The sequence below is a fragment of the Heloderma suspectum genome, chromosome 3, assembly GCF_057233095.1.
Source record: "Heloderma suspectum isolate Gila_16-S chromosome 3, 16-S_ref, whole genome shotgun sequence".
Taxonomy (NCBI): Eukaryota; Metazoa; Chordata; class Lepidosauria; order Squamata; family Helodermatidae; genus Heloderma; species Heloderma suspectum.
Window position 1 is genome coordinate 211,504,913 of NC_139460.1, and position 24,395 is coordinate 211,529,307.

Genomic DNA, 24,395 nt, shown 5'->3' on the forward strand with positions numbered 1-24,395 from the left:
GAAATGCTACACGGAGAGGAGACCCTGCTGAATGGAGTGATCTGTTGGGGGGTGCAGGGACCTTCTGTGAATGGAGCCTTTCCTTTTGTGGAAGGTCCCTTCCTCTCACAGAAGGCAGATCCTAGATCCGACCCCAAATCAACCATATTTCATCCAAACAACCTGCCCACTGGAGAGAACTTTAAATCATTCACATGGTAGCCATTACCACATAAATGTTCTCCCACATGCTCCAGACTTGTTTATAAAAACAGCCAGCTGATGCGCAGTATTGCTCCAAACTTGTTTTGCTTTGTTACCAAGAACTGACTTTTGAACAGCCATTGTAAGGGTTGCATGGATAAGGGTTACTTACGTATGAGGAAGGGGGAGTGTGTATTCCACTTCCAGTACTTTATCTCATATTGCTGTGTAAAGTGAATTAAGATATATTGTACATGCAGCTGCAATGCAGGTCATGGGGAGGAGGGGGATCGTGCACAGCTCAGCAGTGTACCTACCGTAGAAAATTACCTTTGGATTCCATGTAAAGTTTTGATCAGCCCTGCATTTACCAAACCCTAAGAGATACTGTCCAACTACAACTTTTAAGCTATTTAAGTTGCTGCCAGATGGGGCTTTTGTGCAATTGACCTGCCTCGTTCCCTGAATGTTACAGTGGGTCCAGATGACCTCTTTCATTTGTAACCCTCCCGTGTTTTCCAAGCCTCTTCTGTCTTTTCTCTTACTAGAATAACATCCTCTAATGAAGGAAAGACACAATAACTGCATAATGCCTTTTGGGTGGCAGCACTAGTCGCCTTCCATCTGGAGACACCCTTAACCTTTTCCCCAGCCTTGTGATGGGTGTATATGTGCAGAGCAGGGATTGCCAATCTTTTAGCAGGAAGACTCCTGTACCCTGATGATTGTGTAAAAAAGAGACAGGTAGATGCAGTGTATGGTAAAATGCTGCAAAGATTTGCAAGGGTTTGCATCTGCCCAAATTCCCATATGTCAACCTTGTTGGGGTTCAAGCTGGGTTTTGGCAAGGAAATAGCCTTGGTCACCCTGTATGATGACCTACATCGGGAGAAAGACAGGGAGAGTGTGATCTTGCTGATTCTCTTTGAGCTCTCTGTGGCTTTCCATACCATCAACCATGGCATCCTTCTAGGACAACTGTCTGATTCCGCATGGGGTCCGTTTTGTTCCCCATGCTGTTCAAGATCACATGAAACCACTGAGTGGGGTCATCCAGAGATTTGGAGTGTGTTGTCATCAGTATGTTGACACACAGCTCTACTTCTCCTTTTCATCTTCATCAAGTGAGGCTGTGGATGTGATAAATCGGTGCCTGGCTAAGACAATGGACTTGATGAAGGCTAACAAACAAACTCAATCCAGACAAGACCGAGATGTGATTCATAAGTAGTTCTGCCTGGATAGAGGGTGCTCAGCCTGTTCTGGATGGGGTTGCACTTCCTGAAGGAGCAGGTTCATTGCCTAGGGTTTTTCCTAGAACTATCCGTGTCACTTGAGGCTCAGATAGCCTCAAAGCCACAGAGTGCTTTCTACCAGCTTTGGTTGGTGGCCCACCTATGCCCCTATCTGGACAGGGATAACCTGGCTTCAGTTGTCTATGCTTTGGTAACCAAGTTAGATTACTGTAAAGTGCTCTACATAGGGCTGCCTTTGAAGGTGTTTCAGAAGCTGCAGCTCATGCAAAATGCAGCAGCCAGATTGATAATGGCAACCAGAAGGTCCGATCATATAAGACCAGCTCTGGCCCACTTGCATTGGCTGCCTATATGTTCCAAGCCTGATTCAAGGTGTTGGTTTTAACCTATAAAGCCTTAACATGGCTTAGGACTGCAATACCTGACGGAGCGCTGGCTCAAACATACCCATACACTACACTCAACATTTAAAGTCCTGCTCCGGGTGCCTACTCCAAAGGAAGCTTGGAAGATGGCAACAAGGGAGAGGGCCTTCTCAGTGGTGGCCCCCCAATTATGGAATGATCTCCCTGACGACGCCCGCCTGGCGCTAACATTGTTATCTTTTCAGCACCAGGTCAAGATGCTCTCCCACACTGGAGGCCTTCAAGACGAGGCTGGACAGCCATTTGTCAGGGATGCTCTGACTTGGATTCCTGCATTGAGCAGGGGGTTGGACTCGATGGCCTTGTAGGCCCCTTCCAACCCTACTATTCTATGATTCTAAGATTTTTCTCTTTTCCCAGGCATTTGGCAGCATGTGATGAGTTTTAATTGATCCTGGATTTGTTTTATGGTTTGGCTGATTGCTCAAAGTCGTTTTTAGATATATGTTGTCTTTGTGTATACTGTCTATGTGATTTTTATATTTTTTAATGTGCATATTGTGTTTTTAATGTTTTAACCTTTGTAAACCATCCAGAGAGCTTTGGCTATGGGGCAATATAGAAATGTAAACAACAAACAACAACAACATTTAAGCACTAGCCTGGTAGCCATAGGCAACAAGGAACTGCATGCAAGCAAGTGAGCAGGCTTGCAGAGGAGGGGCAGAACACTCCATTCCTCCTCTGTGCCCAACATAGATACTAGGTGGGCTGTGTAGAAGTGCAGTGGGCTGCTGAAAGACAAAAGAGCACTTCAGCTCTCCTCTGCCAGCCACCAGCAATATAATAAACACATTTGCAGGTGAGTCACTTCTGTGGACTTATTTACATGGCTGCCATATGTACATAACAAAGGTAAAGGAGCCTTAAGCTGAGGGAGGATGAATTTGGGGAGTGGCAGAGATACTTTATACTCATCCTCTGCTTTGCCATTTATAGCACACTCCATTGTACAATGTATTTATTTATTTGCAGCATTTTTACCCTGCTTTTCAGCTGAAAAGGCTCCTAGAGAGACATACAAATATTAATAATAGGACAGTCTCTCCTTCAGGCTTACAATCTAAAAGACATGACACAGAGGGAGAAAGGGAGATTGGTAGAGCACAGGGTGGGCTGGAGGAGCAAAACTCAAGCACCCATTCTTCATTTCAAAGTTCTTACAGGTGTTCTTTCTGGCAGGGAAGGGCAAAACAAGCTGCCTGCAGCTGTTCCTTCTCTGGCAGATGCATGGGGCTACGCTGGCCTCCACCTGTTTATCCTGGCCTCCACGATGTTTATCCTGGGAGGCAGAGGGTGCAGCCTTCCAGTGGCCCTTGCTTCTCTGGCTGATGGATGAGGCCAGAGTCTGCAGTCCCAGCAAACATGAAGCACCCAATCAGAACATTATATGAAGGACCAGTTTCTCCCCCATGAACCTGCCTGAGTTTTAAGAGCATCCTTAAGGGCCATCTCCAAGTTCCCAACTGAAGTGATGTGGATTTTGACAGGGTGAAAAGCCTTCTTTGTTGCAATGTTCCAGTTATATGAAATGCTCTCTCTAAGGAGACACACCTAGCACCAAGTATAATTTCTTTTCCAGTGCCAGGTGAAGACTTTTTTTTTAATTTCCCCAGGCCTTTTAGTGCTAACTCTTAGATCTCTTTTGAATGCTGGCATTTTACCTGTTTTATGTGACATCCTATGCTGCACACTTGGCACATGACACCACCACCACCCTACTTTAAACAGCAGCATGATAGATGCGATCAATAGGTGGGGATTGCGACATAACATAACAGCCCCGCTGAATCAGATCAAAGGCCTATCTAATACAGCATTCTGGACCCCATATTCATTGGGCTTTTACTCCAGGGTGGGTGCAAGTCGAGGACCCTCATGATAGATGATGTAGTCGCAACTTCGCAGCCATCTGTGGTTTTCACCCAGAAAAAGCAGAGTTCCAAGGAGTTGTTTTACTGCAATTTTTGGGGTTTGCTGCGGGCCATCTATTCCGTCCCCAAACTGACTTCACAGCTTACAGTGGGCATGTTGTAGGCATGTGTAGTAACGCCTCTTTGATCCCCCATCCCTTCACAGCTGCGCAGTTACAAAGGCACAGAGGAACGTTATCATTTATTTAATCACATTTTCGCACATTTTTGCAGCTTTGTATCTTCACAACAGTTGCTTTTGGTCTCAGTACCCAAGGGCTGGGGGGGGGGGGAGGAACAACATCGCTCTGGCCACCATTTCGGAGCGATGGCTAGGCATGTAGTGCTCACATTTGTGAGTGCGAACCATTGCAAGAGTCTCGGGCTGGGGAGCTGACAAACTGATGCTGTGGAAATGAAGGAGCACAAAATGCCCAATTTTTACCTGAAACAGGGTCAGAAAGACACAGCAGAGCCCCTCAAATATAAAACAGCCACTGAAGTGTTGCACCCCCATACTCATGGGACTGCACAGCTGCGCATTTCAGTATAATGGCAAAAAAAAAAAAAAGTATAATGGCAAAAAAAAAAAAAAGCACACAGTACATCATGAGTGTATTGCAGGGCCTGGTGAGTCGTAGCCGCATTGCTGCGCAGTTGCGATGGGGGCGGGGCAAAGCAGTGCCATGTAGATGGGGCCCTGTTCACACAGTGGCCAATGAGCTTTCTCCTAACACTGAGGGTGCTTCCAGATAGAGGGCCCCTGGTGCTACCAATTAGAAGGCACTGTGTAGCTATCAGAAGGCTATAATTTTGTTAAGCCCCCAGGTATACTTACCCACTGTACAACTATTCCATCTTTTCCCCCTTAACAGAAAAAAGATGGAAGTAGCAGTGGGAAAACATGGGAGGGTTACAAGGAGAATTACCAGTGAAAGACAGACTCCCTGTAAAATTCCATGAAAGAAGCAGGGAAATAAGATAAAAGCCTCACCTAGAAGCACCCTGTATCCCCAGGCCTGGAACAACTTCACCTCATCACCATCCAGAAGGCTTTGGGATGAGTAGATTGCTGGCGCTTTTCTTTTTTCTTTTTTAAGTGATGTTGTGTGTTTATTTTCTTACATTTTTTTATCCCACTCTCCCACTCTTAAGGAGCTCAGGTTTCCTCCCCTCTCCGGTTACAATAACGCGGTGAGGTAGGCTGAACTAGGAAACAGTAACAGGCCCAAGGCTACCCAGTGAGTTTTGCAGCTGTGGGGATTTGAATCTGGATTCCATCAGGCGGATTTTATGCTGATCCTTTCACAGCGACAGCATTTTAGTGCCTTGGGGCATTTGGATTTTTCTGTTATGATCGACTGTGACTGTGAGGTTCTTTGTGGGCTCCGGCGTGTAATACATTTAGTTAATGCACCTAATTGTTACCGACTGTTGCAGCTTTTAAAAGGGAGAGCGCACCTGCAGGGGCAAAGTCCAGCCTACCTGGAATTCTGAGAGTGCGTCTGAGCATGTGCTGCGCCGCTTTCCTCTCCCCACCGAATAACCACTCTCCTCCTCCTCGTCTTAGGGTTGAAAGTCTGCCAGGCGGCGGCACCCGGGGCAGACGAGCTGGGCGCCGCGCCTCGAGCCCGCCAGAGGGCACCCCGGCGCCTCGAGCCCGGCGAGCGCCCCGCCCCTCCGCTCCGCTCCGCTCCGCCTCCCCGCCCCTCCCCTCCCGCGGGGCGGCCGCGAGTGAGCGGCAGCCCCGCGAGCGCTGGCGGCAGCTGCAGGACGGCCTGCCCTTGCTCGGCTGGAGGTCACGCTCCGGCACCAGCACCACCATGGCGGCCAGGCTGCTGCTGCTGCGGCGCGTCTTCCGGCGAGTCGTGCCCCGCGCCCCCGGGCGGGCCGCCGCGGCGCCCACCTCCGCCCGGGCCGCGAGCGCCGGCGGTGCGTACGGGCTGAGGAGGGACGGGGGAGCCTTCCGACGAGGCTGGGGGTGGAGCGCGTGCCGCTGGGCTGCCGCCTCGGCCCCTTTGTGCGGAGAGGCGCGGGGCGGAGGGGCGGCTCCTGCGGCGCGCGGGGTGCCGCGTCGTGAAGCCCCCTCGGCCTCGCGGGGCCCCCTCCAGCGCGGCGCCGCCCCCGGGCGGCTGGGCCGTGTCCGGCGGGCGGGGGCGCGGCAGGGCCCGCTGCCCGTCCTCTGAGCGCCGGCCCGCTCCTCTCAGAAGGGCAAAGCTCCGCGGGGTTTTGGCGAGCGAGGGGCACCGCTTATGGCCCCCCGTGAGTGCACATGCCCTGCGCCTGCGATGCAAAACAAGTAGCCCCAAGTGGGGCTTAGCTTACTGAGGCCAGCCCGTAGCTTGTGTGTTGTTTGCTGAGAGAGAGGGGCGTATGAATTGGGGCAATACCGCCGCCACCTTCACCTTCATTTGTATATAGCTAGGCAGTTACTGTTTAAAAAAAAACAAACAAACCACCTTACAACTGCTACAACCCGAGAGGCATTTCCTTCTAAATTGGTGTTGTTCGCTAATATGTGGCAGAGGCTCTAAGTACTCCTTTTGAACCCTTGGCAGAAGCCAAAGGTTATGAAATTGCACAGTGTGGCCCAGGGGAACTGCTCTCTCCTCCTTCCACCCACAATTCTGCCACCCTCCATGTAGTACCGCAAGGATTACCTCCTTCCACAACCCAGAACTGTCCAGAGAGCTTCAGCTACTGGGCAGTATAGAAATGTAATAAATAAAAACCCTGCTGTTGTCTAGGGTAGCGGGTGATTAAGGAGTATGATTCTATACCACCATCAAGGGAGCAGCTGGCTGCCCCAGTGCCTGATGGCGCATTCCTGTCAGGCAGAAACCTAGCTGGGTTATGTGTTTAGTTGTTTAACCAATGTTGCAATTTGACGTTTCTGCCAGTGTTTCTAAACTCACATTTTCTTTCCTGAGCATTGTGCAAATACTATGTTGCATAGATTCCAGTTAATTTTTCATGCCACTGATTGCATATTTACTAGGGAAACATGTCCCAATGAACTATGTGGGACCTGCTACCATTTACACACATTTAGGGTTACAGTGCAAGTTTGCAAGCAGTGTGGTGCTTGTGCCCACTGAATTTTGTGTAGCAGCTGTACGCAAGAGCCCTCCTGGATCAGAGCAGCATCCTGCTTCCCACAGTGGCCAACCAGATGCCTGCTGGGAGGTCCACAAGCAGGGGTTGAATGGAATAGTCCTCTCCCACTGTTGATCCCCAGCAAGTGGTATTCTGATGGTAAAGATCATTGAACACACCCTCAGATATCTCCCCTTTAAACCAATGTGACTTAAATTTGGCTGGATTGTTACACAAACAGGTAATTCTGATGGAGCCTTATATGGATTGGCTACATTTCTCTGAAGCCATACTTTAATAGCATTGAATCACCTCCCATTTCTGTGCTGCCCACTTTCATTTGATTGGTTTTTACACCTCACAATCTGTAGAGTGTCTTATTCCTCTGATGCTCACTCTCGTAAGCGCAGGTATTTGGCATATACTTTGCCTAATAAATGCCCAGTACACTTTCTGGTTGAACTTTCTTTTTCAAACATGACTGTTGCAGGGGAAGTGGTCTCCTGGCTGCTGCCAAACTGGCCTTAAAGATTCCAGCGTACGTGAATAATATCGTAAAGAATGTGGCAGAGTTGCTTTTTAAGGAAAGTTGTTCAGCTAGCAGCTTGGAAAGTATAGTGTCTGCTTGTCCATTAGATCTACGGATATCTCGATATGCAAGTAGGTGTTGCAAACAAAAAGGGATAGTTCCTCCAGTGTCAAGCCTTCATAGTCAAGGTTTTCCCAACTACAGTTACTAAGAGGAAGGGACATCGTGGGATGGGATTTATCCCACATAAAAGGTTACATATTGCCCGAAACATAGTCTAGTAGCTTTCCAAAGGTGTATCTATCATTCAGGCTAACAAAATAGAAAGCAGCAGTGACACGCACACACATGAATCTGGACCAGTATATGGAGAGACATTTTGAGAAGCCGATCACAAAAGAAATTAAGAGCTAGCTGGATTTGTTATGAATAACAGGCATTTTGAGTACTTAAAGATTTGCTTTGCAACCAGACCAATGCCAAGTTAGGCATGCCTAACCATTGACTTGAATAGGCGTAAGCATGCGTAGGGTCTGTTAAGTTTATGGGTTTCCCCCCCTGTTCTTTTCAGGTATTCCTACTGATGAAGAGCAAGCTACTGGACTTGAACGGAAAATTCTGCAAGCCATAAAGAGAGGGGAAGTAGGTCTAAGCCAATAACTGTTCTGTACACCATCTTAGCCAACGGGCTCACCTGCTGAAGAATTATTAACTTCTAAGTGCAACTAGCAGCAGGCTGCACCCTTTTAATTGGAGCAGATGAGCTAGCTGGGAAGGGGTTAAGGCCACCATTTTAAGCAGCAAACTGGGGCAGTTTTACCAAGGTAATTCTTGTGCTGTTCTTTGTTAGCCAGCTTAAGAGCAAGCAGCATAAGAATATTCTGAAAGGAGGAATAGTAAATTAATTAAAACTAGTTTGATTAATTGATTAACCCTGCATCGTCGTGTGTATTTGTATGCCACTTTTCCAAATTAACTTCAAAGCAGCTCACAAGGAGAATAAACAAATTAACAATATATAGGTACAATAAGCTACAGAATCATAGACGTATCTAATAACATTTCATAATATATCCACATTATTGAGCTAATCAGGTTTCTCTAACTACATGAAAGCACATTTCTTTTATAAACAGTTACCACAAAGAATATCCACATTTAGCTAACAAACGCTTCACTGACTAATCCAAATCACTAAGATATCAGTAGCAAAAAATCATCAAAATGTTAGAATTTAAATCAGTTAGATTCAATGTATGCCAAAGTAGCATTGCAGTAAGAAATCAGAGGTGAATTACTCAACATAGGAGCAGCAGAAAACATGCTCACATTCTCAGCCTCCTCAACCACCTACAGAGCCCCTGCCAAGGAAGGTCACAGATACAAACAATGGCTGGACTGCAGATATCCCACCCGGGCTATGCTCAGGCCCTCTCACTTAGGGCACCCTACATCATGGGCTCCTCCTCCTCTCATCAAGGGCCCCCAAAGCATACACTGCCACCTGTTTTTCTCATAACATGCACCAAATGGAGTGGCATTCTCTAGACACCTGCAGCAGCAGGAGCAGTCTCTGTAGCGAAGATGTCAGGGATCTCGCCCTTCCAGGCCAGGAAGAAATGAACCAGAAACCAAGACTTCTAGGACGCACAGCTAGATGACAAACAATGGTTCTGAAGCAGCAGCCTACTTGCTTTGTTTTCGATGGTGTATGTATATGTTGCAACAAGTGCCATAATTGAAGAGGCATTTCCTCCTGCATGAGAGTGAAAGGAGAATGCCTCTTCTAGGATGCTGCCTGCCATCCACAGTTTTCATAAGTACTTAAATTAAACATTAACATTGAAAAAAATGTTTTGCCTGTATTGAATGGAAATGCCATTTTAGCCAATTACATGGCTTTTAATCAATCACTAACTGATCGATTAAAGGTGATAACCCTAGTGAATATACCCATCTAAGTCATTCCCCTCCCTCCAGTTTTGGAAAAAAGGTGGGGTATAAATGCAATAAAAAATAAAAACAAAGCCTGTTAAAAGTTTATTTTAATAATAGTTGAAAAATAACTTTTTGACATAATTAAATGCTGAGTGATATCTTGTAGACTAGAAATTAGGGAATGCATGATCCTAACTCTAAATTTGCCGAGATAATGGGGACTCCTGAGTGCCATTTTTTAGTAGAAAGGTGGGGTATAAATAAATGTGGGGAGGGGTGCACTTACAGAAGTTGTTGACTAGGCTGGAGGGATATTTACACACACTTTTTTAAAATTATCCCATGCAAATGATCACTGTTTTTTCCATAACCAGACTCATTTCTGGTTTCAAAATCTAGCTTGCAGGAAATAACCAATTGGCAGGGATGTTTAACCATCACTAGCATGCCAATTCTCCCCTGCAAATGCTCTCCCGCAACTGATGCAACGTGAAGGAAGAATGGTCAGAAACTCTGGGTGGTTCTGGATGGGGCTTTTAATGTCCTTCACATAATTTCATGGGGGTACAGATGGTCATTTGTTGTGCTGGTTTTTTTTAATTTGCAAATATAACAGGAAAACAACAACAAAGAGAAATGTAAGTTCACAACATTGTTGAATTTTTACTAAAAAATGTTGAATTTTTACTAAATATTTGAGGCAGTATCCAACTATCATTCAGCTAGTGCAAACTAGGTTCCAAATTATGTGCTAGAGGAGGAACCAACTAAAGTTATAGCTGCATAAGTGTGGTTGTGCAACCAGCTGCACAAGCATAATGCACAAATGCTTGTGCAATGAAAAGATTTGGCAGAGCTCTGCTAGCGTGATTTCAGTTTGCAGAATTACACCATTGGATACTGCCCATGCATTAATGTAAGCAGGCAATATATTTTAATAAGCATCCAAATGAGATTGGTGACTATAGGATATATGCAGCATCTTCCATTTGTAACTGGGTTTCTCAACTGCTTTTGTCTTTTTTCTTACCCAAGGAGGGAAAGACAGAATAGTTGCACAATGTCTTTTGTCTGGTAGCACTTGAAGCCCTTCATCTGGAGACACCTTCCATGTTTCCTTTGTAAAATTTGGCTTTTCCTCAAAGTTTACAAAGAGATGTAAGAAATTTTAAAGCCATGGAAAAACCTGCCCAGCCACTGCTGATTTTTTTCCCCACTTAGGGGGGATGGACATTTTGGGGGAAATGGAAAAATATGCAATACTTTTTTTTAGCACTCCTTACAGATCTAAAGTCACTTTGTTACTTTAGGAACATAAAATATATTCTTTATAGGTTAGTTTGCTCATAAAAGTCACATTAAAGTTAAAAACATGTAATAGTAAACCCAGTTAGTTTATTCAAACAATTAGAAATTTACTGTATTTTTATATCTAATACAATAATTTTATGAGCCAACCAAGTTATACCTAACAGATTTTAAGATCTATTTTATGTCTGACCAGAGGGAACTTTCACAAGTAGTCCCTGAAACATATGAATTATCCTAGAAGCCAGAAGCAGGAAGAGCTAGAGGCAGAGGAAAACTGATGTACAGCATCTGTTCCTGTTTGTGAGGAATTGGTTGGAGTGGATCTTAGGGAAGTCTGGTCTGAAGGAAAAGCTTATTTAAACTGGGGAAGACTCTCTTACCTACTAGGAATGGTAACCAAGCATATTTATAACCTTTAAACAATCTCAACCTATTATTTGAAGAGTGACATTTTATTCCCTTTTGTAAATAACTTCCAAGAAACCTAATTTGTTACCTTTAAAAGCTTCCCTCTAACGGTGGTGTCAATCCCATGCTTACACCATAGGAACCAGGCTACTGAGTTTCTTTTCGGTAGAGGGCAACAGTTAAAAGGTTTTATAGGTGAGGCAGCATTCCCTAACAGTGAGATCTAATTCGGAACTTCATAAAAAAAACTGGCAGTAAGTTCAATAGACCCAAGCCTCAAAAAAATTGTATTATTTGAAGAAAGGTAGGTGAGATAATCCACATTGTTCCAGCACGTGGGATGGTAGTAGTGGGACAGCCTACAATGTTTTTCTGACATGTGGGTTTTAGAACTACATTCATTGACTGGTACAGCCAGAACAAGAATAGAAATGCAGGCACAGAAGCAGAACCCGAACTGTCAAGGATGTATGTATTATAATATGGTGACTCTGATCACATGTTGGAAAACTGAGCATGACTTGAAGCATCCTTATCAGTAAAAGATCAGTTAGATGAATAATTTTAATAAGGAATGGAAGAAATAACTATGGAAATCTTACAGAGAGGATTTAAACAAACATTTTTCCTGGTGGCTTCAAAATTTCCATAGGTGTTACATCTCTAGTCTTCCTATTATGCAGTTTTTGGAAATCATTTGGGGGGAGTAAAGGCCTGGTAACAATATATGAGCACTTTGTTTTAAATCGTTCTAAAAGAAAATATTTCATAATCCCATATTGTTCAATTTTTCAGAAAAAATAAGGTACTTTGTTCCAAATTTTTCTAGGCCTTTCACATCATTGGGTGTGTGGCACTTAGTTTCCACAAGCATGTTTTATGATGTAGTGAAGCCCCCTTGTGGCAGAGAAGTATGCTGTTCTGTACATTATCTGGTAGACCTCTTGGACCAAGAACAGCCATTTCTTTTCATATCAGGCCTGCTAGAGCTTCCACATACTAACAATCATTTCCCAGAAGTGTGTGTATGACTCATTCCCACCAACCTTTTGATTATGGTATCAATTGGCTGGATGTTTCCTGGCTGACAAAACACCCTGGGAATCTTGTCTATTTCACTTGTCTACTTTCCCTTTCCTGGTTCCCAGCTAGAATCAAACTTGTGTTAAAAATGTAAGTCCAGTTTGAAATATTAACTGAAAAATGCTTTTGTTCATTTGGGAATTATCAGACACTTCACTAATAACGGAGCCAACCCATGGAAGATAGTTATTAGAAATTTAACTGTCAACCAGACATACAATCTGGCCTACCATTTGGAAATCACGAACTACTCTCACCATGCACCATAACACAAGAGGTCCCAACTGAAGCTGCACATGCACTCTGGACTTTGCTTTGCAGCAGTTCTCACCCTCACTTATTTGCACATGCTGATGCTGTTAACCTTCAACATACATGCTAATCTCAAAAGTTTAAAAGCGGTAAAATTAATGCAAGAGAGCCAAGGTGGGAGTTTCCCAGGAAAAGTTGAGGATAAATCTTCCTCCTTTGCAGATCTTCCATGCCCAGATTTAGACGGTACATGTTTAAGCTCCTAATTCTATAGTCAATTTTTAAATTCTTTCAGTGTTACACTGGTTCTTAAAAATCCATTTTGATCACACAATATGGTAATGACATGGCATGTTTCTAGTGTTTATGTACCTTGAAATACTTTTGATTATGCTTTTAGCTAACATTGTTCTTGGTTCTTGTACAAAGGATCCATACAGCATTATCAAACCCAAGAGATATTCAGGAACCAAAGGAGATCCTCATATTGTTCCATCGATTGGAGACAAGAGACTAGTAGGCTGCATCTGTACGTATCAGAATTAATTTGGGGAAGGTACTTATTGTCTTCCTGATTCACACATTGCCCCATCCAGTTTTGTAGGCTTTTTTAAGCCTATTAACTATCAGACGTTTCAAACAGAACCCAGTTCTGCTGCAGCACAGCAGCCTCCTTTTAATTCCAACGGTTTAATAATGCCTTTCTTCTTCCAGTCACTTCCAAAGTGTGTGCATGCACTCAGAGCATACTTGAGTGCTCAAGTTACTTGCATTGGAAAGAGTGGGATGATATGGGAGGGATGCCCAAACCTCCCAGCCCAGGGTCTGTTGCATTGCCTATATGTGCAGGCGGAGGGAATTGCATGCATGCAGGCACTGCACCCATTGGGGGTGGGTCTGGATCAAAGTATTCCATCAGCATATTACGAAATATCTATAGCATTCTTTTGTGACAGATTTGGTTTTAAAAATTGTTTTCTAATTAGACTGGGTACAAGGCAGGGTTGTTGTATAAAAAAGAACCTGCATTAAAATGATATTTACACTTAGTGTAAATTTACACTTACCGCTTAAACTGGAACCCCTGGCAAACCTATTGGCCCTCTTTCTAGTACAGTTGCATGCAAAATACACACAGTCTGTGACAGTGGTAGATTAAGAAACAAATATTGCACATTATATTAAGAAATAAATACGTGTTTGCTTTAGAATACCAACCCCGAAAAGGTGAGAATCAGAGGGTGATTAACTCTTTCCTAGGTATTCCGATAGCTGGCCTTACTTCTGGTAAGAGACCAACAGAGCTGTTGGGAAGAATCAGTGAGCAGGGAAAAGGTTAAACCTTTCCTGCCAATTCTCTCCCCCATTCATGTTTTTGGGAACCTGTTTGCCAGGGTACTGTGTAGTTTTGACCTAAAATGACAACTGTGCAAACAATGCAAAACTACTTTCCACTGCTCTGCTAGTAGGATGCCTGAACTCAACTTTTAAGAGAAGAGTTGTTAAGTGTTCCATCATCCCAGATACTCAAAACTATTTTCAAATATAGCTGGACCTTTTATAAAATCGTGGAAGCATTCTAAAATGGGTTCTAAAACAACAGAAATTAAAATGATGTTTTTCCTCCTGCAGGTGAGGAAGATAACTCTGCTATTGTTTGGTTCTGGGTACACAAAGGAGACAGCCATCGTTGCCCTCAGTGTGGGGTTTACTACAAGCTAAGTCATTATGACCTTCCTCACTGAGAGAACTGATAAAGAAAACCGAAAGGATTTTTTCTCTCTTAAGTTGTAGACCTAATAAAAATGTTTGCCTGTAATTGCATCAAGATTAGTTGGGTCACTGCATCTAAGGCCCGAAATAAAAATAACTCATGAGCCATGATCAGGATTTCCCAGTTACTTGTTCAGGTCGAAACAACCATAGGGCCCCTAATCTAGGTAAGGATTGAAGGTGTTTTCCTAATTTAAAATTACATGCACACAACCTCCTGAAGCCATTGCCCCATTAGATAAAACATACAGGTACCTGTGTGACGGTGGATTGTGTTCAAGCAGGATCTTGACAGTGATGCTTGTGCCTTTAATATTCAAACCCCGCATCCACCCTGCTGTGGTAAGAAGTATGCATGTGCGCACACACCTATCCTTGCTAGCCTAAAACTACTGTTGACAAACTATATTCCAAAGTGATCTCATGGGTTTCACTGGAACTATTCCAGCTTAAGGCATTAATGATCTGCAGTAATAAGAGTAGGGAAGACTATTCAAACTGCAGACAATGCTATTGTGGAATCCATCAGATGAACTTTAATATAGACACATTACTTTTTGCCAAAATAATTGACTTCTTTGCTGCGGTAGCTTCTTCTTGTAAGATTACTACTTTAGCATTATTACAATGTAACATTCAGTTATGAAACTAATATCTGCAAGGAAAACTGTGTGTGTTGAAAATTTTGTCTCTATTTATTAGCTTTTGATAGCTGGCCTTCTTGAAATGGGTGTACATGCATGCACACACAAAACCTTCCATTGCTTCCATTTGGTATATACATACCAAAATGTATAACAAGCTATTAATAAGGGAGGACCTACTCAGATGTATGAGTGATGTGTACTGCTTTGTTGCCCACTTCTATTGTAATGTTGAAGGTGAAGAATACATACTCACAAACCAATATAGTGTGCATCTAATTCCTTGCAGAACTAAGCCCTATTATTTCAACATAGCCATATCTATTCAACTTGTTTTAGAAGAATTACATTCAGGATTAGGTGCGATGCCTCAGTCACTCAAAACGCATGTCTATACAGTGGCCACCCACAACTGGAAGCATGGGCAATATCCACAGTTCCCTCTGCTATGGGACGCTACAGACTGACGTCAAGGAATCAGCCATGTGAGCTATGGAGCCCACACGGGTCTTTGTTAAACACAGTGCAGTATGAACCGGGGGTTGGGTTCTGGAGGGATCAGGTACACAGTATGAGTACATCTGAACCTCAGAATAATCCCCACAGAAATGTGCCCTAAGACACTTTCCTATGATGATTCCTGCATGGAATCAAATTTGTTGAAAGAATGAGACATCTATATGCACATGTGTTCATAATCCAACATTTTCATTCAAGAATTTTTATTTTATGCTTGAATTGTTTTTACTGCAGTTTATAAATCTAAAAAATAAATATTTGTTTCACAGCTGAAAGTCACATACTATCAACAACATGTAAACATCCAGGAACTTAAGCCAGCCCCCCACCCCCACCCCACCAGTAAGATAATCTCAGGAGATGGTTATACTGAAGTCCAAAAAAGGTCTTTAAAAAGAGGGCATTTAAAAATTATCTGAAAAAGTGAAAATTCAACCAGAACTGCAAAACTGCTCTTCCAACATTTAAAGGTGAGAAGAAAGGATAAAATCTCAGCTCTGCTGAAGATAAAGGCAAGAAGTGGAGATTTAGCCAACAACTGTGGACAGCTGTACCAGGCACTGTGAGATTATTCTAAATGAACATTTGCCAAGGGTTGAGTTCCAAGATTAAATAATGGGATCTCTTCATAATTTTAATTTAACAATAGTATAGCTCCACATGACCATGGGATTTCCAGAGAATGACCTTTGACATTGTCTTAATCATCTTTATATTAACAGGAGCTTTATTTTTTCAGCATGAAAAGGTTGCCATACAAACTATTTCTAGCATCATCATTAGGTTTTCACCAACAGAGATGCCAATCTCCACCTTATTAGCTGATGGTTTTCTTTTTTGGTTTGTTTTCATGTGATAAGCCCCAATTCAGTTAAAAGCAACAGATACTCTACTGCTATCGGAGCATAGGCATTTTATTACATCCCACCCCCTTATTTACAAGATGAAAAATCTACATTTGACAGTTGCAGTGATTGAAAAAATAAGCAAATCTTACACCCATACAGCAAGTCATTTTGCAATACGTGAAGTACTAAAATTTAGTGAGACTTCAGCTTTTATTCCAAAGTCACATTTTTATTGTTATAATGGCAAAACGTGGCTCCAGAGTTTGTATTGAGACAGTTTATTAGTGTGTAAGGATTTCTGGCTGCGTTTAAAGAATCAGATCATTGAACATGTTTACGAACAGCTTCTTATAATTACCATCGCTGTCAAGCTTTTCACTGAATGTGCCACTGCAAGGTGTTAGTTTAATGTCCCCACATTAAACAGTTCCACTGTTCTGAGCACCTACAAGTTATACTAAATTGAAGCCTTCATAGTGATCAATAGCCTGGATCAACTTAGACTTGAGTATTTCCTTATCTGTATATTTTGGAAGATCAAGAAGATTAAAACATGTGTGAGATACTGGAAGATACCCATCTCCACCTCCTGTTGGCTGGATAACAAGACTAAGACTCTTCATCCCGAGTATAGGAATACGATCACTACCTGTCAAAAATACTACCAAGAAAACAATAATTAAATAAAAGAAGTCCACGTATAAAGACCAAAAGCTTACCACAAACTAGTGCTATGTAATATATGGTAATAGAATTGTTTAGCTTTGGTTTGATTTTTAGACTGATATAGTTCTGTTCTAAAAGAACATGCTACTGTCAGTATAAAAGCAATTAGTCATTTTGTATTTATACAAAGCAATGCCATTAACAAATTAATTTTTTTAGTCAACTGTTTGGCTTTAAACAAATTTTATAGTTTAACTCAGTAGAGAATGTGGTGTTAGACTATTTAGAGTGCAATCCCATGGCTGCTAGTCAGCGGCTGGATGGCCATAGGATACATCAGTTTCCGGGAACCGAACTCGAAGCCTTTCCCCTCCTACCACGCTGCCTCATAGGTAGTGCAGAATGGCCCCGCACTCCACACTCAGAAGAGGAGCCCAGAGTGGCAAAAACAGGGCGTTCCAGGGCGGGGAAGGTGGAAATGCTGGTACAACACATCCAACGTGTCATCCAGCAGCCACTTCCCCCCCTCCACCTTCCTGCAGCTAGACAGCGGAAATCAGCTGTCTAGCTGCAAATGCAGGGCAGCTGAAGTGCGGAGGAGACGATCTCCGAGGTCAGAGGCGGCCACCTATCCTGGTAGGATTGCTCCCTTAAGGAAGTTAACAGTTTCTTGACTAAGCATAAATCATTCATTTTTTGAAGACAGTGCAATAATAAGGAAATATGGAGATAACCCATTTTAACTCAAAAGCAAAAGTTTTTAGCCTTCAATTAATGAGTCATAACAATCAAATAGAGCAATTGTACTGGTCCTTTCCACTAGCATGATGTGTGCCACCTAAACAGCTGCAATTAATCCCTTCACAAATGCATTTGTATAAATGTTAGGGTGCGCTATACAGTCAAAAGTCATAGGGTTGGATGTAGACTAAGTTAGCTGAACTTAAATCCTGTTGAAATTATTGGGACAAGTTAGTCATGATTTCAGTCACACTGATCTCAATAAAAACTAACTTTATCTGGATTCAACCAGCCTCTCAGCTAGAATCCAAAGGCAGCCTAGCATTGTACTGGTTTCAAAACTATAATAATCTCCCTTGAACCACCAAAGGTTATTCACCAATCTCAGCATCTCACTCTTTCATTACCCATTACATTTATATGGGGGTAGAGAGACAAAATCCTTCCCCCTTAGTTAAGGAGAAACAATGGTTTGACTCTACCCAATGGTAAAGAAATGAACGCTGCATTCTTTGCCAATATTTTTTAAAAGTGTGTCTAAAAATTAAGACTAAGAATAAAGAAATGGTAGGATGATACTGAAGAGTCTTAGAAAATTTTAAGTGACAATCCTGTATCTTCATTAAAGGACCCTTAGTTGCAGTCCTCACTTTCTTGTTCTGTAGTCCTTTCCCCCACTTCAACACTTTATTTTTCTCTACAAAAGCTTACTCCAGCAACTCCCATATTTTAAAGAAAGGAATTGACCTGTATCACACAAGCAGTAGTAAGTTTCAAGCTTACACACTGGCACAGCTGCGAAGAAATCAGAAGAATCCACTTCTGCTCTTAAACTAGAGTTTTTATTACATCCGAACTTGGGGGAAACTCTGGTTAGTGTAAACAAGGGATAGGCATCCTGGCGCCCTTCAGATGTTTTGGACTACAACTCCCATCAGCCCCAGCCAACATGGACAATGGTGAGGGATTGCAGGAGTTCTAGTCCAAAACACTGGAGGACACCACCGTTTAAATTAACCAAAGTCCCTGCCAAGTTTGGGCATAATTTGAAAGTGAAAGTGGATACTTCCAATCTCCACATGGCTATGCCAGAGAAGCAGAGAAAAGGGGGGGGGGGAGTTTAAGCAAGCCCCAGGCTTCTTGAGCATGTAGTGCTAAGCTATGGTTTAATGCTATGTGTAAAATGGGCCACTGATAACTACTGCTGCATAGCCCGTCAAATTTCTCATTTCTATTAAAATTATTTGTACTTACACAAAAACTGTTTCTTCTTTTCCAATGGTAACTCATGGAAAACTTCCCAGAACATTTTAATTGTTGGATGTTCTTTCCAATATTCTCCTTTGTACTGAGTATTCTAAGAAGAACAATCAAAATCATAACTTCTTTCCCTCAAATTTACAAATGCAATTAAATTGGAAATTCTGCATTTAGTATAAAAATACTAATGTACAAATATATATCTTTAAATAATAATATAGGATAGCTCTATTCTTAGCCCACAAACAGGAAATTCAGGAACTACTGGTGTGAGTCCTAAACAGGACATTTGGAACTGATGTGCATAGAAGGAAATGAGTTTTCACTTTCTAAGTAGAAGTTCACCAACCAGAATTGTTATTAAAGTGGAATCTGAAGTGAAAGATTAAGTGTAATAGTGAGCCTACAGGCATTAAAAAGATCCACCATTTACTTTTCAGTAACTTGATTCTGGTACTATTCTGGTACGATTCCCTCTCAAAGAAAGAATGTTTATAGCCAATTCCTTTGGAAGAAGCATGTGAAGGGAGAGCAAGAAGGGCTGGAGAATAGCTTTGTTAAACAAGCTTTATTGGTGTTTTAAGTTGCAAATTTCTGGAGTAACCACATACCTTCTCTAGTTCTTTCCAATCATAGTTTGTATTGCCAATCACCATTGCTTGCAGTTCATTGGGTTGGAAGAGTTGAAGAACTTTACCTCCACACACCTTGTGAAAGCCTGCATGGAATGCATCATAGAGAGAAGCCACGGATTTATTGAAGATGTAGTCCACATAGGCATCCACAAACTCTTGCCTAAAATTCAAATGAAAAGAGAAGCCACCATATTTTCAAAAGATGAAATGTTAAACCATAATCCCTCCACAAATAAACAGCAGCCAATTTAACATTGGCATTTCTTCTTTTCATATTGAGGAACCCCAATAGGACCACACAAATCGCACTCTGGTCACAAGCACAGCAAAGATTTTTCATTTTCCTTTAACGTATCACTCAACAAAGCACTGGCTTAGTTAGACAGTGGCTGAGTTCAGATTATCTTTCCCAGTTCTTTCCTAGTTTCATACACGCCAGCTTTAGCACTTCAGTCTGGCTTTCATTATGCTAGAGTTCTCCGTTCAGTCTGAAACAGGACATTCTGGTTTAATGTTAGTTAATTAACCAAAATCCTAGTTTCTTATCGTGGTTAGTTAACCAACATTAAACTGGTTTCCTGATTTGATAGTAGCAGAACTCCAGCTAAATGCAGCACTGATGTTTGCACATGAGGGGAGGCGTGCATGAGTCCTGTGCTCGTGTCCAGCTTCATAAACCATGGTTTAAGCTGGGAAAGATAGTCTGAATGTATCTAGCATCTTGGTTGCTGCAATGATTTAAAAAATGAGCAGAGGAGGAGGAGGAGGAAAGAACTGATTTTAAAAATAACTGTTTTTACCTGATTTCTTTAAAAAATTTGCTATTTGCCACCATACCAAACAAAACCATAATATTTTTGCAAGCTCTAAGTGACACAGCTTTTGAATGAGAAGTAGTATACCTGAGGTCAGGTAGAACTAGCCACTTCAGACCCCTTTTTATTTCAGTTTTGAATTAAAAACGAAAAGCCCTCCTCCCTGATAAAACTAAACAAAATATAAACTTATTTTGTCTACAACAACTGCTAAAACTCACCTATTCTGTTTGACAACAGGAATATCAGCACCATTAGGAATTAGCTCTTTAACTTCCGTGGCACCAAAGTTTTCAACAGTGATCTGTTTATAACATGAGAGTATATTTTACTTTTCGCTGCAGAAGAGAATCCATTATTCAGAATAGGTTAGTGAAGCATGTAAGTCCAGCATTTTAACAGAAAAGAGAAAACGAACTGCATGTTAACAGCTCATCACACATAAGAAGGTGCCAATAGATGATCTCAAACTTACTGTAAAGTTGAGGCAGAAGGTATCTTCTATATCATCTTCTGGATAGTCCAGTAACTGCTGCATACTCCTGAAAAATCAAATGTTATCCTCCTTCATCTCAGGTTGTAAAATTAACAGCACAGCTTATTTAGAAGTTTACAAAATTGAAAATTATCCTTCTACAATAATAATTTCATTTAAATTAGCAACACGTGGGACCTGCTACAGACATCACAGTGTGGAGCGCTCCCCTTTTAGGATTCCAACCACTCCACTCCATTCCCCCTCCCCAGTTTTCCATGTTCATCTCCAACAGTCAGTCTGTAGTCTATACCCACTGAGCATGCTCAGTGTACATTCAGCTGAGATCTCTCACCCTCCCACCTCCAGCTTTTTCTCCCTGAAGATTTTTTGTACTTCTGCAAACATTGGCGTTCCAAAGCCTGCTGACTCCGCCCTCTTGCTGAATTGGCTACAATAAGGACTGGCATTGGAAGAAGTGAGATCACTACTAAAATGTATATTTGTTTCAGCAGTTACTGAGAAGTCACCTTGTGGCTGGTCTGTGACAGTAATTACATTTTTAAAAAGTAAAGAGAAGTCACCTATTCAAGTTTCAAGTCCAATTGAACAGCTGCATTTGTACTGCCATACTGTATAATATTCAACACAGTGAGTAGTTGCCCCCAGCTGTGGCAACATTTGCATTTGACGGCAGTAAATACTATATGAAAGGTAACTTGGGGCCAAACTACACATTCAAATGCAGCTACATACGATGTTAACCCATCGCAATGTTAACCCACTGCTTTACGGTGGATAAGAAAGTGCCATCTTTCTCCTGCAAACTACTCCCTCTCTGCATGAAGTTCTGGCCCCATATTGGATCCAGAAAACTAGGAGGCGGGGGGGGGGGGGTGTTAATGAGAAACGTGACTGGCAGAGAAAGAGTTAAGCACCCCTTCCCAACTACAAAGAGCCTCCTGTACAAGGGTGCTTTACATAGAGAGGGGGCCATTAGGCTAACATTACACTGCAATGCAGCATGCAGTCAGTCCCCTGGGGTTGTAAGCCAGGGGTGGGCAGAAGGTAGATCTTCAGATGTTTCAGATTCAACTCCCATGATGGCTTTTTACAGATAAGATGGTATGTAGATCTTAATAAATAAATAAATGAACAAATACATAAGTGCCTGCCAGCATGGCCAATAGTTAGGAATGCTGGGAGAAGATGTCCAAAACATCTGGAGATCTACTTTCTGCTCACTCCTGCTGTAAGCAACTGTGGTAATTCCCCACTATTTTAAATTGATGCAAAAGCCCTGTTCAGAAAAAAGGTATGAGTTTCTATATGATTGCATCCTTTTATGAGACACTGTTCTGTCTGGTGAAAATCTGCTAGTTTTAAATTAGACAGTTCACAATTAAAACCATAAAATACAACATGATAAAATACAATATAAATGTTTAAAACTACACTATAAAATTAAAATTAAAGTAAAACCTAGTAGCAGTGCAAAGATTTAAAATACAATAAAGGTGCAATCCTATGCATGTTTAGCCAGAAAAAAAGTCCTACAACTCCCTGGCTGGGGAATGCTGGGAATTGTAGGACTTCTTTCTGTCTGAACATGCATAATAGGATTGTGCCCTAACAGGTTAAAAACAACAGAAACTAAAAGACTAAAATGCTTGGGAAAATAAGATCTTCATCTGGTGCCAAAAAGATCACAATGTAGGTGTCAGGCAAACCTGACTGGGGAGCTCATTCCACAACTGGGGTGCCAGAAGAGAAAAGGCCCTCTTCTCAGTAGCCACCCACCTCACTTCCTTTGGCAGGGGCTCCCAGAGAAAGACCACTGAAGATGATCTTAGGGTCCAGGCAGGTACATATGAGAGATGATCCTTCAGATAACCTTGGCCCCAAGCCGTTTAGGACTTTGAATGTTAATACCAGCACTTTGAATCAGACTGAGAAATGGACTGGCAGCCACTGCAGATGGAAAAGTATTGGCATATTGCAGGTGGATAGGGGGGAGAAATGACGAGCAACACCAATAGATTTGGGATAAAACGGGGCCACATTTATTGATAGATTACAATCTGCGAAGGAAGCACCGGCGGGCATGCAGCAAACAAGACCAACATGACAGGTGTGGAGTGAGGTATTCGTTGTCTGGGGCGAGGTGTCCACCATCGCCCCCAAGCCGACATACCCAATTCTGGGCTGGGAGACCTTCCCCTGTCACCCCACCTCAAGCCACAGAACCCGAGTGGGTGAGGAGGGTTAGCCTCAGAGGTAAGCCGTATCTCCCAACTGGGGCCACAAAACCCAGAGCTGAAAGCCTCGGGCCTTACAAGTCACCTGAAACGATGCCTACAAATGCTCACCTGTCCTCTCCCACAGCGGAGTGCCCGCCTGGAGCCATCACAGGAGGGCGACAAGTCTCTGCTTACTCACCCTCCCCCCACCTGAGCAGTAAACACTCCAGAATGCCCCCTCACAGATCAGCCAAAAGACATCATTGCCTAGTTCGGTGAGATGAACACCATCTGCTCTGTAGAGCATCCCCCAGGCAGGAGAAATGTCAGGGTGGATGATAGTCCGGTCGCCCTGTTTGATTAGAAAGTTCCCGATTTCCCTGTTGACCTTCTTACGGGCCCTATCCACAGTGCAAGGATCCAAGCCATCCCTCCAAGCCACTCTGGGTAGCAGGTTGGACCAGATAATGGTGATTCCGGGCCAGTGACACTGAATCAGCTGCAAATCCTCACAGGCTTGAAGAATCAGAGCCTTGACCTTCAGCAGGCCTAGATCGTTCCCCCCTAAGTGCAGCACCGGAATCTGCGGAGGAATCTTCACCAGCCTTTGCTGGAATAACGTGGGCAGGAGGCGCTCCCAACGCATCCTGTGTCTGCCCAACCACTGAAAAGCGGCATAACAGCTGAGCCATAGCTGCAGCTGGAGGAGGCCGTCCGACTGGCCCAGAAAACCATGCTGTGCCCACAGATGAGCACCTTCACTGGTTCACTCGCACTCCAGCCATCTAGAAGAACAAGCAACAAGCAATGAACACAAATGTCCTCACAGCCTTAAAGGCCCGGCAGTGGCCTCACGTAGGCCCAATACGCCTTGGACCACCACCTGCTGAAGGACTGCACTTTGTCTGATGTGAACCCCAATGATGCAGCCGCGGAGGCTGCCCCAATCCGGAAGGAATGCGTGCCGAAATGAAGTGTGCCCAAACCTAACTCACTTAAGGCTCGCTGTGTGAGTACCCAAAATTGATATTTGGTTAAGGGAGAAGAGTCGCTATGGCAGAAAAGGGGACAGGGCAGATTTCCCCAAACTTGAAGAAAGTCCTCCAAGGCGGTGACCGGACAAAGGTCTGGCACAGGGTCTGGAAACAGCGACACGCTGATACCCCTTCCCGTCTGGTTGGTCTTAGACTTCCTAAGCCGAATGAGGGCTACCTGCTGAGAGAACTGCAAGTCACTAAACTGCAAGGCTCGTCTCGACAGGCTGCCCTTAGCTGACACCATCAACTCCGAAATCCTGAATGCTCCGAAGAAGCAGTGGGTGCTGCGGCATGAAACAAAGTGGCCTCGTGTGGAGAGTTGCACAAAGAAGGCCACAGACCCCGTAA

The 24,395-nt window shown here is 43.2% G+C and overlaps 2 protein-coding genes across 5 annotated transcripts in view; one reads left to right on the plus strand and one right to left on the minus strand.

Moving 5' to 3' along the window:
* The first annotated feature begins 5,488 nt into the window (after positions 1-5,488).
* Positions 5,489-16,839, plus strand: LOC146350686 (cytochrome c oxidase subunit 5B, mitochondrial-like). The gene is made up of 4 exons (XM_084845405.1): positions 5,489-5,709; positions 7,974-8,044; positions 12,824-12,923; positions 14,027-16,839. Exons 1-4 carry the CDS (start codon positions 5,601-5,603, stop codon positions 14,137-14,139), a joined length of 393 nt encoding a protein of 130 aa, XP_084701531.1. The 5' UTR covers positions 5,489-5,600; the 3' UTR covers positions 14,140-16,839.
* The window catches only part of HERC4 (HECT and RLD domain containing E3 ubiquitin protein ligase 4), a 60,629-nt gene continuing 52,603 nt past the window's right edge, over positions 16,370-24,395 (minus strand). For all 4 annotated transcript variants that reach the window (XR_014789354.1, XM_084845400.1, XM_084845399.1 and 1 more), the window contains 5 exons: positions 20,771-20,837; positions 20,517-20,599; positions 19,457-19,640; positions 18,840-18,942; positions 16,370-16,839 (listed from right to left, as the gene is read on the minus strand). Coding sequence is in view for 3 of the 4 variants with exons in the window: in XM_084845400.1 (XP_084701526.1) it covers positions 16,631-16,839; positions 18,840-18,942; positions 19,457-19,640; positions 20,517-20,599; positions 20,771-20,837 (646 nt within the window). In the remaining variant the exon portion in view is untranslated. The remainder of the gene's footprint in view (positions 16,840-18,839; positions 18,943-19,456; positions 19,641-20,516; positions 20,600-20,770; positions 20,838-24,395) is intronic.